Raw genomic sequence first — 13,664 nt, 5'->3', positions numbered from 1 at the left:
CTAGTCTGGAACCCCTGGGGAGGACCCAGCACACCTGTGGACAGGTCCCTGCTCTGCTTCCAGGGGCAAACCGCCTTCACATCTGAGCCAAATCCACCCACCCTTCCCTTCTGGGTTTCCCATCCCTTGAGGTTTTACCTGCTCCCACAAACCACACCATGAGAGGACAGGATTTTGACTCAGCAGGTCTGACTTCTCACAGGACCCGACCTGGGAGATGACATTGGATGATATACCCTTCCTGCCCACCTCCTTCCAAGACCCCCCCCCCCCCAACTTCCTCCAGACCTTGTGAACAGGTGGATTTTGTCACATGAAGCAGTGTTTCTTGGTTACTAGCTGGAGGGCTGTTGGTCTGACCCCTGGGGTGCCCGTGAGACCCACAGGCCTGAGACCACACAGGCCGTTGGGGCACCACCTGCTGAACCGAGCTCTGCGCTGACAGGTGGGTGCCTGGCTGCCCCTGGGGAGCTCCCTGGGCTGCAGTGAACCCGTAATGACTACCGAGGCTCCAGGAAGCCTTGGCTGGCCCTCCGGCCAGGTGAGCGTGAGGAGACTCTGGGCTCAACCTTACTCTCTATTATACTGGGAGCTCCCTGATCCTCAGGCCTGAGCTGGGGGTATGTCCCTCATGCCAGTAAGGGGCCATCATAGGGGATGCTGGGGGCGGTGGAGCGGGCTGCCACCCGGGAAGCCGAGTGCTTCGGGAGGCTGTGAAGAATGCAGACTCGGGACAGCACCTAGGGGACTAGTTTGTTCTGGCCTGGGGCTTCCCGCCTCTGTGGGCCCCCTCCCGCTGCGCTGGGTATCCCCGGCGGCCTCCGTTCTGCTTTGCTGAGTCACCGCCCGGCCCAAGCCTGGGAGGGCTTTGGGGCGGGACCCCTTCGGGGTGCCTCCCCTCAGGTGAGGATGACGGGGTCCCGGCCTAGATGTCGGAGTCCTAGGCCGGTCTCTTGGGGTGCGCTAAGGACATGAGGAGAGGTGTCGGCAATACGGGAGTACCGGAGACTGTGAGGGAACACTTGGGGACGCGGGAGAAGAGGGGGGAGCGCGCTGGAGGCCTATGCAGGGCGGCTTGCGCTCGCCTGGGGGGCGGAGCGGGCCGCCGAGTCCCCGCCCCCAGGAGGCCGTCCTGGGCGGGGCTTCCCGCGTTCTCTACAAAAGCCGAGCGCTCTTTGCCGCTGCGGCCCAGCTCGCTTCCTCCTCACCAACAAGCAGTCATGGCGTCGCTCACCGTCAAGGCCTACCTTCTGGGCAAGGAGGACGCGGCCCGTGAGATCCGCCGCTTCAGCTTCTGCTTCAGCCCAGAACCCGAGGCGGAGGCGGAGGCGGAGGCCGAGGCGGAGGTCGCGGCTGGGCCCGGACCCTGCGAACGGCTGCTGAGCCGGGTGGCCGCCCTGTTCCCCGCGCTGCGGCCCGGAGGCTTCCAGACGCACTATCGCGGTGAGCGGGACGGGCGCCCTCGGGCAGCTGCTCGGGGCCGTGACGCAGGCTTGCCGTGCGAGGCGGGGTGGCTGGCCCTTCTCGTCCGGCCTGGAGGAGCCTGCCGGGGTCTGCTCTGACCGCTGTCTGGGTGGGCGTCGAGTCGGCCTCGGGCGCACTTCTGGGCGGGGTGCTGCAAGGCTCTCTCGGTGGGTTTCAGGCCCGGGGGCGCAGGGCGCCGCCCCTCCCCCTGCAGTGACGTCGCAGATCTTGGCAAGGGCGCGTGGGGGCGTCCTAGCCGGTTCCCGGCGGGCACTCAGGTTACGCTGACATCCTGTGGCTGCCGAATCTGGGCTGGCTAGGGCCGGGTGGGGGTTCAGATAGGGCCCGGGAAGGGCCGGCCGGGGGCAGAAGTGAGACGGGAGAACGAGCGCGGGGGTGCGAGGGCTCAGGCAGGGCTGCCTGGCTGACGAGTGCGCACACTGCCCCCCTGGCAGTGGACAGAAGGCCAAAAGCAAAACATTCTTCAGAAGCGTCGGTGGAGGGACAGAAGCCCGGGAACCAGCTCAGTTTCTTGCTGCGCTGGTGTGACTGGTGGCTGCTGGTGGGTGGGGTGGGGAAGTGGTTGTGGCTGGGAGGGAGGCGGGCAGCCAAGGCCGGCCCCTGGGGAGGGGCAGCGCCGGGACCTCCCTTAGGAGTGCTGCCAGCTGGTCTGCCCGCTTCTGGATTGTTTTGTTTTGTTTTGTGATGACTTTATTGAGCTGTAATTCACTTACAATTCACCCACTGTTAACGTGCACAGTTTTGAGCGACTTGTGCAACTATCATCACAGTTTTCAGAACCTTTTCATCACATTACAAAGAAAGTGTACCCTTTGGCTCTCTTCCTGTTCTCCTCACCCCTAAGCAACCACTGATCTTTTTCTGTATGGACGTCCTTATTCTGGACATTTCACATAAATCTGTACATGGAATCTGACAATTATGTATTCTTTGGTGACTGGCTTCTTAGCATAACATTTTCGAGGTTTACATGTGCTGTAGCATAGTTCAGTACTTAATTCCTTTTTGTGATGAATAGTCTCCCATTTTACAGACATACCACATTTTGTTTATGCATTCATTAGTTGATGGATATTTTGGTTAATCACCTTATGATATCCTGCCCCTGTTCTTGTGGTGGACGTTTCATCTGTGGTGGCCCACAGACCTGGCCCAGTCTGCATGGTGTAATGTACTGTGTGGTTTGGCCTACGTGGTGGGACTTGAACACCATTAGCTAAATCTAAGTCTAAAAATGCAAGAGTACATACAGATACTTTAGCTTCATTGGAGCAGGAAGTAGGCAGACCTAAACCACAGGAGGTCCAAGGCCTTTGGAAGGGCTGGGCCCCTAGGAACCCATCACAGGTGTGGATCTCCTGCAGTTGAAGATGGGTCTAAAGCGTGGTCGGAAGTGGACCGAGGCAGCACCTGTTTACAGGACAGCTGGCTTAAAGGCAGAGCAGGTGGCCGGCTGTCCCTGCGAACACATGCTCTGTCTCCTGTGGGCGTCCACGGCCCATGTTGGGGTGCTTACCTTCCAGGCAGTGGGGAGTGAAAGGGCATTCTGACCTCTGGCCTCAGCCCTGCTGGCCCCTGGCTCACACAGGTGTGCCTCAGTTTCTAGGCCTGCAGGTGCCCCTTTAGGGTTGACCTCAGCCCCTCTGAGCAGCTTGTGTTGGGCTGAGAAGCCCTGGGTGCTCACGTGCTGTCTTTTAAACAATCTAGATGAGGATGGAGACTTGGTTGCCTTTTCCAGCGACGAGGAGCTGACCATGGCAATGTCCTATGTGAAGGATGACATCTTCCGTATTTACATTAAAGGTAAAGGTCTGAAGCTGGGTGCTTCTTCTAAGTAAGGCCAGCTTGAGGTTTTTGAGAAATCCCTTCAGAGTGGGAGGGGGAAAGAACCTGTGGGTTGAAACCGAGACTTAATCATCACTGTGCTTGGCCCGAGAAAGGAGTCTGTCCACCGCATGGGGTGGGGCCTGAGGATCTCTGGGTTCACTCTTGATTATGCCCAGACCAAGTGCCTTGGGCTGGGACAGCTTTGGGGGTGCTGTGGGGTTTATTGTAATATGGGGCAAGGCCAAAGCTGTGTAGACACAGCTCCCTGCCACTTCTCGCTCGTCTGGGTAACCAGCACAGGGACCAGGAACCTCCTGGCAGTTTCTCAGGTCCCTTTGTTATTGTCACTTGAACAGCTGAGTTCTGCAGGGACTCTGGAGAGTAGGGCTGGGGCCTGCTAACTGAAAGCCCTATGGTGGTGATGAATGGGAGACTTCTGGGGTCCCACCTCTTGGCTCTCTGTCCTTCCTGCAGAGAAGAAGGAGTGCCGGCGGGACCACCGCCCCCCATGTGCTCAGGAGGCACCCCGCAGCATGGTGCACCCCAACGTGATCTGTGATGGTTGCAATGGGCCGGTGGTGGGGACCCGCTACAAATGCAGCGTCTGCCCGGACTATGACTTGTGTGCTGCCTGTGAGGGGAAGGGCTTGCACAGAGAGCACAACAAGCTTGTCTTCCCCACCACCTTTGGGCCCTTCTCCGAGGTGAGTAGGGCTTCCCTGAGGGCTGGGGTGGGCCTGGAGTGGGCCTGGGGCGGAGGGAGTCCCCTGACATGGTGTTGTGCCACCCCTCTGCTTGCTCCTCGTCAGGGCTTCTCACATAGCCGCTGGCTCCGGAAACTGAAACATGGGCACTTTGGGTGGCCCGGCTGGGAGATGGGCCCACCGGGGAATTGGAGCCCACGTCCCCCTCGTGCAGGGGATGCCCGCCCCAGCCCTGCGGCGGAGTCAGGTGAGGCTTGAGTCTGCCGGCTTCTGAAGGGTGAGATGGCAGGCCTGGTGGAGCCGGAGGGCCTTCCCCAAGTCCCGAGTCTGCTGCTGGGCCTGTGGCCCGGCAGGCACTTCACAGCTGTTCACGGCATTTGATCCTAACAAAACCCTGCAAAGTGGGGGGACATTGTCTTCATTTCATAGCTGGAAGACTGAGGCACCTAAGTGCCCAAGGCCACTAACTCACCTGCACTGAATCTAGCCACGGCCCAGGCGTGATCAGCTGTAATCTTCCCCCAGCTTCTGCCTCACAATGCTGCCCTTCTGAGGTGGCCCTCACCTATAGGCAGGGAGGCCCTGAGAGCTCCCACACCTCTGTGATATGCCCGCTGCTGCTTTTGTGTTGGCTGCCAGCAAAATCAGCTAAATCTGCTCAAGGCTTTTATTTATTTATTTATTTATTTATTTATTTACTTACTTACTTAAAGTTTATATATTTATTTTGAGAGACAGAGCATGAGCTGGGGAGGGGTAGACGGGGCGGGATCCACACTGTTGGTGCAGAGCTTGATGTGGGGCTCAGTCCCACAAAGCTGAGATCATGACCTGAGCTGAAAGTAAGAGTCTGATGCTTAAGTGACTGAGCACCACCACCGCCCCCCTTTTTTTTTTAAAGTAAGGTCTACACCCAACATGCAGCTTGAACTCGACCCTGAGATCAAGAGTCCCATGCTGTACTGACTGAGCTATCCAGGTGCCTCTGCTCAAGTCTTTTTTTATTTTTCTCTCTCTCTTTTTTTTTTTTTAAATGTTTGGCTTATTTTGAGAGAGAGCAGGGGAGGGGCAGAGAGTCCCAAGTAAGCTCCGCACTGGCAGCGCAGAGCCTGACGTGGGGCTTGATCCTATGGGTCATGAGTTCATGACCTGAGCCAAAACCAACCAAGAGTCAAACACTCAACCAGGTGAGGCACCCAGGCACCCACCCACACTCAAGTCTTTTTAAACACAATCACAAAGTTAACTTACATGTGGCTTGTGTTCTAGATTTTTGGATTTTGGTTTTATTCTGATTTTATTAACTGTCCTTCGATTTACCTCATCCTTTGGAACAAAGATGGGGATGTTTGTTTGATTTTTGATGTGGTTTGAGCTAGAACGTGGTCTATTTTTTCTACTGCGTGTACTGAATCCCCCACAGGTTTCTGAGCACCGGGGTCACAAAGGGGCCGAGAGTGGGAGAGAGTGAGGGAGGGCTGCCAGGACAAGGCCCCTGGGGATAGAGGGGACCCATAATGAACTTGATAGGATTGCAACAGGTGTTCAAGTTACTGAGAAACATGCTTTGAATTAAACATCCTTGTTTTTTGCAAATCAAAGCTCCTGGTCCATCGGAGGACCCCAGCGTGAATTTCCTTAAGAACGTAGGGGAGAGTGTGGCAGCTGCCCTCAGCCCTCTGGGTAAGTGGCTGTCTTTGTCCTCTGACAGCAGCGTTTCGAGAACTAGTGGGTGGCTGTCTGGTGGCTTGCCCCTGGGACACTGTAGAGGAGTTGTCACTGCTGTGCCCTTGATACTAGTGAGCATCTGTTGGCTCACCTTGACCTTTGCCATGTGCTGCACCCCAGGTCACTCAGTTGAAATCCCTGACAAATTCTTGAGCTTTCCACTGGTGTGAATTGGAAGCAGTGAGTGTGTGGTTGGGATAATCCCAAGAGGCTCAGCTGCAGGGCTGGCCTGTCCACTTCAGATAGTTCTTCCCACAAAGGGCAGTCTGCACTTTCCCCGAACGTGAGTCTTGGGTTTACCCAAGGACTTAAGTGAGCAGTTAGCTGAGATGCTGTTTCTTTTTTTCTCCCCTCCACACCTCCCCCCTTTTTTTTTTTCTTTGCAACCCCAGCTTTTCTGGGTGCTTTCTACGTGCCTGGCTTGTGCCCGAGCTGGGGAGCAGTGTGTGATAAGGAGTTCTGTGTGACACTGGATTTCACAGATGTGAGGTTTCTCCATGGGTGAACCACAGCGAGTACCTTCCTGGTGGTGTGACTGGCCCTAGGCTTTATCTATTTATTTTTGTAATTTTTTTTTTAAGTTTATTTCGGAGAGTGTGCACACGCTGGTGAATGGGGGACAGGCACAGAGAGAAAGAGAGAGAATCCCAAGCAGGCTCCCTGCAGCTAGCACAGAGTCTGATGTGGGGTTTGAACTCAGGAACTGTGAATCATGACCTGAGCTGAAGTCTGAAGTTTAACTGACTGAGCCACCCAGGTGCCCCTGGCCTGAGGCTTTAGAAAGTACCTTCTGCATCTGCTGGTCTTGATGTGGGGGCTTCCAGACAGGGCTTTGTGGCAGTGATAGCCCACTACAAAGGTGACAAGATTATAGTGGCTCCATGATCTCTGACTAGAAGTGCTCTGCTTTGTGACTGCAGTGGCAGGAAGTGCCCACACAGATGGTCTAGAAGTCATGTCCAGTGTCTGAAAGGATGCTGGTGGAAGGGGAGGCATGACTGCCCTCACCTCCAGCGTGAGAGCACCCCAGCTCCCACTCCTTCAGCCCAGAATGCAGCTTTGCGGCAGCAGTGATGTCCTGGCATTGCTGCCCGTCAACACCTCAGGCCACATACTGTTTTTGTACTGGAGTTTCAGGCACTTGAGGGAGAGAAAAGAACTAATGTTGTTAATGCTTTATAAGGGGCATCAAATCAAGAGATCAGCTAGTGCTAAACCCCAGCTGCCACTCACTTACAACGTGGTGTTGAGAGCGTGAAGGCCCTGGGTATTTTGAGAGATGGTCCTCCAAAGGCTGGGATTTAGGGGCACGGGAAGCTTCTTTTTGGAAGACAGTTAATGGGCAGTGGTTCTCTAGCCTGGCTGAGCATCAGAATCACCAACACGGGTTTTTGGGGTGTAGATTTTGTTATATGGGAATGTTACTAAAAGGACTCTGAAGAACAAAGTCCTTCACTAAAAAGAACGAACAAGACAAGCCGGTGAGTCCTAAAGCCAAGTTTAGGTTCAGGTAGGGAACTTTGGAACAGTGTAGAGTCTCAGGTCCACTTTTTTGATTCTGGTAAATGGGTCTTGGGTAGGGCCCGGGGTCTGTGTTTTGAAGGCTTCCCAGGCCACTCTGGGTCACATTTGCTGTCCATCTGGAGACCCATCTGAGCTTGTGGCATGTTTCAGACCTTGACCTGGGTGCCCCACTCAAGACATCTGGGAATAATTTTGGCAGTGCCCAGGTGTTTTGGGATGAGGGTAAAGGCCCTTTTTAAGTCTTTCAAAGTGGGTGGAGTTGCTTTCTACAACTAGGGAGGAGCCTAGAGCTCTACGAAACAAGTAAAGTTTCAGTAAATATGCCTTTGAGTAATTTCAGTCCCGGAGAGCCACTTGAGGAATTGATTAAGCTCTGGTGTTGTAGGTATCTTCCTTTCTCATGAGTACCTGATGGCTAGGATGACTCATACTGCCAACGGCCGAGAAGGGACTGTTCCCAGAGCAGGGGCCCAGGGACAGCCGTTAATACCTCCCAGAGGGCAGTCTATGTGCAGTGACTCAGCGGCTTTAAAGTAAAACTCCAAGGCCTTTTTTGGTAGGTGCCATGAGAACCAGCTGAGCAGGTCCACTGCTGAGTCCTAGGACTGTTCCTGGCCTGAGTTTGCAGTCCCTGACGTCCAGGACTTGAGAAAACCCTTCCCCACACAGAGGCTTTGGGGGAAGCAGGGCACAGACTGTGGTACATATTGTAAGCCCCTAAGTGTCAGGTTATCATCAGTTGGAGAACTTGGCTTCTAGAATCTCTCGTTCATTGACAGAAGTCCCATCGTTCATCCATAAAGAAAAGTGAGAGTATGTGGGTGTTCATTGTACTGTTCCAAATTTTCTGTTTGTTGGAACCTTTCATGATGAAATATTGGAGGATAGTAGGGTAAAAACAGCTTAACTATGGCAGATGGGGGGGTGGGTATTGGTAGCTAAGCCTGTCTTTATCTCTGCTCCTCAAACTCTACCAAAATAACAGTAAAGGGATTAAACAACATGGTGAAAAAATCATAGGGGACAAGATGAGGTGACATCAAACTTTGGAAGGTGGGAAATGGATGGAGGGTAGTAACCAACAGTGGAGGCATCAGAAGCCCGCATCCTGCACAGGAATACTGGTGAGAGGCAAGATGGCTGCTCAGGGTCCAGGAGAGGCCAAGGAGCAGTCAAGACCACTGTTCGGGGATCATGTAGAGATCACTGGCTGGTCAGCCAGATGGTGGCCCTTGCCAACCCATGCACAAGACCTGATGTTTAATTGCTGGACCCAGGGAAGCTTTAGTCTTAAGGACACTATTACCTTACCCTGCCTTGTGTCCACAGCCTGGAATTGGGCACCATGAATGAGCAGTGGGTCTCTAGCAGGCGCTAGGGAGTCCCTGCTCAGGGGAGGCCGAGCATGCTGGAGCAGAGTCCCACAGCTCTGCTGCCTAGGATCCTGATGCCTGGCCATACACCCAGTCACCCTGCAGAGGGAAATGAATGATGGCCCTGGCCCCACAGGGAGTGCCTCACTAGGATCGACTGCCATAGATCACCGACCATTTGGGAAAATCTCAGCACATGGACAAGAAGGAACTTGGGAAAGGACATTACAGGAAAAAGAATGTTAACATCCTCAGTGAGATACAAAAATATATTTCTATCCTTGAAAAAAGAATAGGATACCATAAAATGACAACAGATTAAAAAAAATTTTTTTTAGTGTTTATTTTTGAGAGAGAGAGCTCACGTGTGAGCAAGGAAGAGGCAGAGGGAGACAGGATACGAGGTGGACTCCACACCGACAGCAGAGAGTCCTACGTGGGGCTTGAACTTCCAAACTGTGAGAATCATGATCTGAGCCAAAGACAGACTGAGCCACCCAGGTGCGCTCCAAGATAAGAACAGATAAGAATGTTCTTAGAATCCAGAAGAAAAATAACAAAGACCTCAGAAGGGGGCTTAGATTTTCAGGTCATTTTGAGGAGATATTCCAGAAGCAAAACAAATAGAGATGAGAAGAGGGAAAAAGTGAGAAGATTTGAGGATTGATCCTGGAGGCCCAGTATAGGATGAATAATAGAAATGCTAAAAAGAACAGACAAAACCGAAGGAAGGAAATGAGCAAAGAATGTAAGAGCATCTCAGCACTAAGGACATTAACCTCTGGATTGAAGGGGACCCCAGTTGTCTTGGACAATGACCAAAAACCCCACACCAGAGCTTATTGCCTGGTTTCGGAGCCCTTTGGATAAAGGGAGGCTCCGGAAATGCTCCAGGTTATCCTAAAAACTGGAGAGTTCAAAGCGCCAGCACTGGAAGCCGGAAGACCATGGAACAACCAGTGACCTCAAAAGCCTGAGCTAAAATGGTTTTTCAACCAAGAGAGCTACCCCCACCTGATTGTCAAGTGTGAGGGCAGAACAAAGTTGTTTTCAGGTATGCAAGGTCTTAGTCATCTTCCTTGGCTCGGACCCTCCCCCAACCCAACAAAATGAAGACATAAACACAGAACGAGGAAGGTGTTCAAAATACGGGACCCAAAACATGAGCAAGATGGGAGGCATCAGGTAGGAGAGGAGAGGCAGGTGCAGCATAGCTGTGCCTCTGGCCCAGGGAGCTGCCAGCATGGGGCAGAGCCGGGGGTGGTGCTAGAGGGATGGTTTCCAGGGAAAAACTGGACCTGTAGGGGTATCTGGCACTTAACCCAGGTAGAAAATTCCATAGAGCTGTTGGCAGAATACGGAGAGAGCAAATGAGAAAAGTGAGTGTTGTTAATGTTGCCAAAAAAAAAAAAACAACCAAAAAAACTACAAGGAAATAAGTTCAGTATTTGGGCTGGCAAAGAACAATATTTATATAGTGGCATTATGTTGTCACTAAAAGTTTTGAAAGCATAGGGGAAGGGGAGGTAAGTGGATCTAGAATAAGAAGCCAACAAGGAAGAGCAGTGTGGATTGAAAGCTGTCTTTTGGGAGTGGGCAGGCTGTGGTGGGGGACAGGGAGTCTTCGAGATAGCCTTTAGGAGCTGACTCTAAGCCGTGGGCGTGTCGTCCTTTGAGAAATTAGTTAGAAACACAGCCTGGCGTCTGGGTAGCTGTCAGTTAAGTGTCTGACTCAGGTCGTGATCTCAATGGTTCGTGAGATCGAGCCCTACACCAGGCTCTGTGTTGACAGCATGGAGCCTGCTTAGATTCTATCTCTCTCTCCCACTCAACGCTCTCTCAAAAATAAACTTTAGGGCACTGGGTGGCTCAGTAGGTTAAGCGTCTGACTTTGGCTCAGGTCATGATCTCACGGTTGTTGAGTTTGAGCCCCACATCGGGCTTGCTGCTCTCTGTGCAGAGTTCGCTTCATATCCTCTGTCCATCTGTCTCTGCCCTTCCTGCTGGTGTGTTGTCACTTTTCTCTCAAAAACAAACTTAAAAAAGAGCACCAGGGACCACCTTCCGGGTCCTCAGTGAGCATGTGCCCATGTGAGAGACCAGAGGAGACCTGCTGGCCTGTGTTTCCAGCCTCACAAAGTTAAGCAGGATTCTAGCATTTACTCTGTTTTTCACATCACCAGGCCCCACACACAAGTGTGATGCTTTATGTGGTCCTCAGCGCCATGGCTGGGACAGCCTGGCCACCTGGGGTTTGGCTCCCCATTCCTAGGGCTTGGCCCTGCCTGCCATACAGCTGCTGCCCACACATTTAGGGAAAAACAAGATCTCTTTATGGGTTTTCTGGCTCCAAAGCTGACCTGGGATGTTAGTGGAGATTAAAGTTTCCTTAAGTAGGAAGAAGAGAAAGGTCCAATGAGGTGGACAAGTCAGCAGAGTTTTTCTAGAAGCCAGGATATTGGGAGCAGTCAGCCCTTGGGATCTTGAAGATAAAGAAATGACCATCCATTTGCCTGGTCCTGCTCTGGCTGTGTGACTGTGGAGGGTAGCAGATCCCACTCTGTCCTGACTCGTGACGCTCAGGGGGACTGAACATGGAAGGGCTCTGTAAGCCCGTGCGCCCCACACACTGTGTCACATCAGGGAGGCCCTGTGAAGGCCTCACTGGTTTTTGTTTCCTCCTCGGTCTCTCTAGGCATCGAAGTGGATATTGACGTGGAACATGGAGGGAAGAGAAGCCGCCTCACGCCCGTCTCTCCGGGCAGCTCCAGCACGGAGGAGAAGTGTAGCTCTCAGCCGAGCAGCTGCTCTTCTGACCCCAGCAAACCGGACGGGGACACGGAGGGTGCTGCGCAGTCTCTGGCGGAGCAGATGGACAAGATAGCTCTAGAGCCGGGGCAGCCTGAGGCAAGTCTCCCCCTCCAGAGGCCACAGCCACTGCCTGGTGCTTACATGGCTGGCTGATGGCTTTTCTGTTACAGTTCAGTCTGTGAGCCCTCTGCTAGAACTTTCCTTGCCCTTTGTCCACACCTGCCTCTCCCAGGAACTGGGGCTGTGGGTGGGTCCTTGTGTGCTCATGACTGCTTCTGTTCCAGGAACAGATGGAGTCTGATAACTGTTCAGGAGGGGACGAGGACTGGACTCATTTATCTTCAAAAGAAGTAGACCCGTCTACAGGTGAACTCCAGTCTCTACAGATGCCCGAGTCCGAAGGGCCAGCCTCCCTAGACTCTTCTCAGGAAGGGCCCACAGGGCTGAAGGAGGCCGCGGTGTACCCACATCTGCCCCCAGGCAAGTGATTTCAAACAGTTTTATATTTCTACCTTTATCCTTCAGAGCATTTAGTCCCCTCCCTTTAGCTTCCAGACCCAGAGTCATGAAGGCGGTGGGATTTCAAGGCTCTGGCACCGCCACATACCCCTAGAAGTGGATTCAGAGTTCACCTTCCGTTTCCCTGAGGGAAATGTCGATCTCAGAGCTCCTACAGGAGCCGGGAAGGCCGACCTGTGGAGGGTGGCGTGCCTGGCGGTAGGGCCACATGAGGACTGCGCAGCCCCGGGTGCATTGAGTAGGAAAGGCAGCTGACATATTGCTTAGGTTCGTTATGATCACAAGACGACAATGTTTGAAATGGTAAGACAGGTGAAAACCCGGCTGTGGGCCAGATTTGGCTCTTTGGGCTACCAGTGTTTATGTATGTTCTCTGCCTCAGGGCAGGGGGCAGCAACCTATAGCTTATGGGACAAGAGTGAGTTTTTCATTTTTATCATGGTTGGAAAAAAATCAAGATATGAAAACTAGATGAAATTAAAATGGCAATGTCCAGAATAGAAGTTTTACTGGAGCACAGCCGTGCCTGTCTGTTGACACAGCATCTGGCTGTTTTATGCTGTAATGGCAGAACTGAGTAGTTGTGAGAAACCATATAGCCTCACACAACAGCTTAAGATATTTACTCTCTGGCCCTTTACGGGGAAAGCTGGTCAACCCTGGCCTGGGAACTTCACTCTGAAGGTCAAAGAGCCCGTGGAAGGGCCAGCTCCACAGGCACGGGGTGCTGGCTGGCTGGACTCGCCCTCATGGCTTTTGTCCTCTCTCTGGCAGAAGCTGACCCCCGACTGATAGAGTCCCTCTCCCAGATGCTGTCCATGGGGTTCTCAGACGAAGGCGGCTGGCTCACCAGGCTCCTACAGACCAAGAACTATGACATCGGGGCTGCCCTGGACACCATCCAGTATTCAAAGCATCCACTGCCGTTGTGACAGCTTTTGCTCACTTGTTCTGTCCCCTTTCTTGTCTCATAGTTGTTTTGAGCTAGTGTAGAACAGCAGGGCCTCTGTAAGGGCCAGTTTCTCTGCATTCTTCTTCCAGAATCTGGGGGGTGGGGATGCATGAAGCCATATAGGGCAGGAGAACAAGTGAGAGGAGGAGACCCCAGCATGTGTGCCAATGTCTGAGAAACGTCTACCAGCTTTCCTTGGGTACGTGGAGGCTTCCTGGGGCAGACTGAAAGTCCTTGCTGGGGAGGACACTGAGGCCACATGGCAGCATATTCCTGTTCTCCCCCCACCAGGATTACACCAGCAGTCCAGAATGTCTTGTCTAATGGCCTTCTGCCTTTTTTTAATCACTACTCACATGCTGACATGTAGTTGATTTTTCTGCTAGAAAACTGATCCGCTCCAAGTTCAGACGAGTCCCGCCAACATCCTGTCTCCTGTCTGGGTGGAGGAGGAGCAAGTGCAGGAGGGGAGACTAGGGCAGCCTGGGACTGGTCAGGAGGGGGGGCCGAGGGGGCGGAGGCTGGAGCTCACAGATACTGCCTGTCGTTAACCACTGTAGTTCTCTCCTTTCCCCGCGTGTCCTTGCTTTTAAAGTAAGAAACCCTTTGTAACCATTCTGTTGCTATGTTGTAAACAATCTGTAAGCACCTTAATCAAAGATGTTGCAACCAGAGATGACCTGATAGTTGTGTTTGTCATTTTTTTATTTTTGAAAGATCACACCTGTGTGAGCAGGGGGA

General features: G+C 53.0%; 1 protein-coding gene across 2 annotated transcripts; it reads left to right on the top strand.

The window, feature by feature from the left end:
* The first annotated feature begins 1,166 nt into the window (after positions 1 to 1,166).
* Positions 1,167 to 13,602, top strand: SQSTM1 (sequestosome 1). 2 transcript variants are annotated; one of them, XM_042982006.1, is made up of 8 exons: positions 1,167 to 1,443; positions 3,193 to 3,288; positions 3,787 to 4,016; positions 4,122 to 4,263; positions 5,619 to 5,699; positions 11,337 to 11,548; positions 11,737 to 11,932; positions 12,746 to 13,602. In XM_042982006.1, the coding sequence occupies exons 1-8, from the start codon at positions 1,221 to 1,223 to the stop codon at positions 12,901 to 12,903; spliced, it is 1,338 nt and encodes a 445-aa protein (XP_042837940.1). In that variant the 5' UTR covers positions 1,167 to 1,220; the 3' UTR covers positions 12,904 to 13,602. The 2 variants fall into 2 exon arrangements, with proteins under 2 accessions (XP_042837940.1, XP_042837949.1); XM_042982015.1 differs by lacking the exon at positions 5,619 to 5,699.
* The last annotated feature ends 62 nt before the right edge of the window (positions 13,603 to 13,664 follow it).

The sequence above is a fragment of the Panthera tigris genome, chromosome A1 (assembly GCF_018350195.1).
Source record: "Panthera tigris isolate Pti1 chromosome A1, P.tigris_Pti1_mat1.1, whole genome shotgun sequence".
In the NCBI taxonomy this organism is placed as follows: Eukaryota; Metazoa; Chordata; class Mammalia; order Carnivora; family Felidae; genus Panthera; species Panthera tigris.
This window is presented reverse-complemented; position numbering and strand designations above follow the sequence as displayed.

What these genes read in the sequence shown, in the direction of transcription:
- SQSTM1 (XM_042982006.1), top strand. Translation starts at nt 1,221, where the DNA reads ATGGCGTCGCTCACCGTCAAGGCCTACCTTCTGGGCAAGGAGGACGCG. An exon ending in CTTCCGTATTTACATTAAAG is followed by an intron (nt 3,289 to 3,786) that starts GTAAAGGTCTGA and finishes TCCTTCCTGCAG; the next exon opens with AGAAGAAGGAGTGCCGGCGG. An exon ending in TAGAGCCGGGGCAGCCTGAG is followed by an intron (nt 11,549 to 11,736) that starts GCAAGTCTCCCC and finishes CTTCTGTTCCAG; the next exon opens with GAACAGATGGAGTCTGATAA.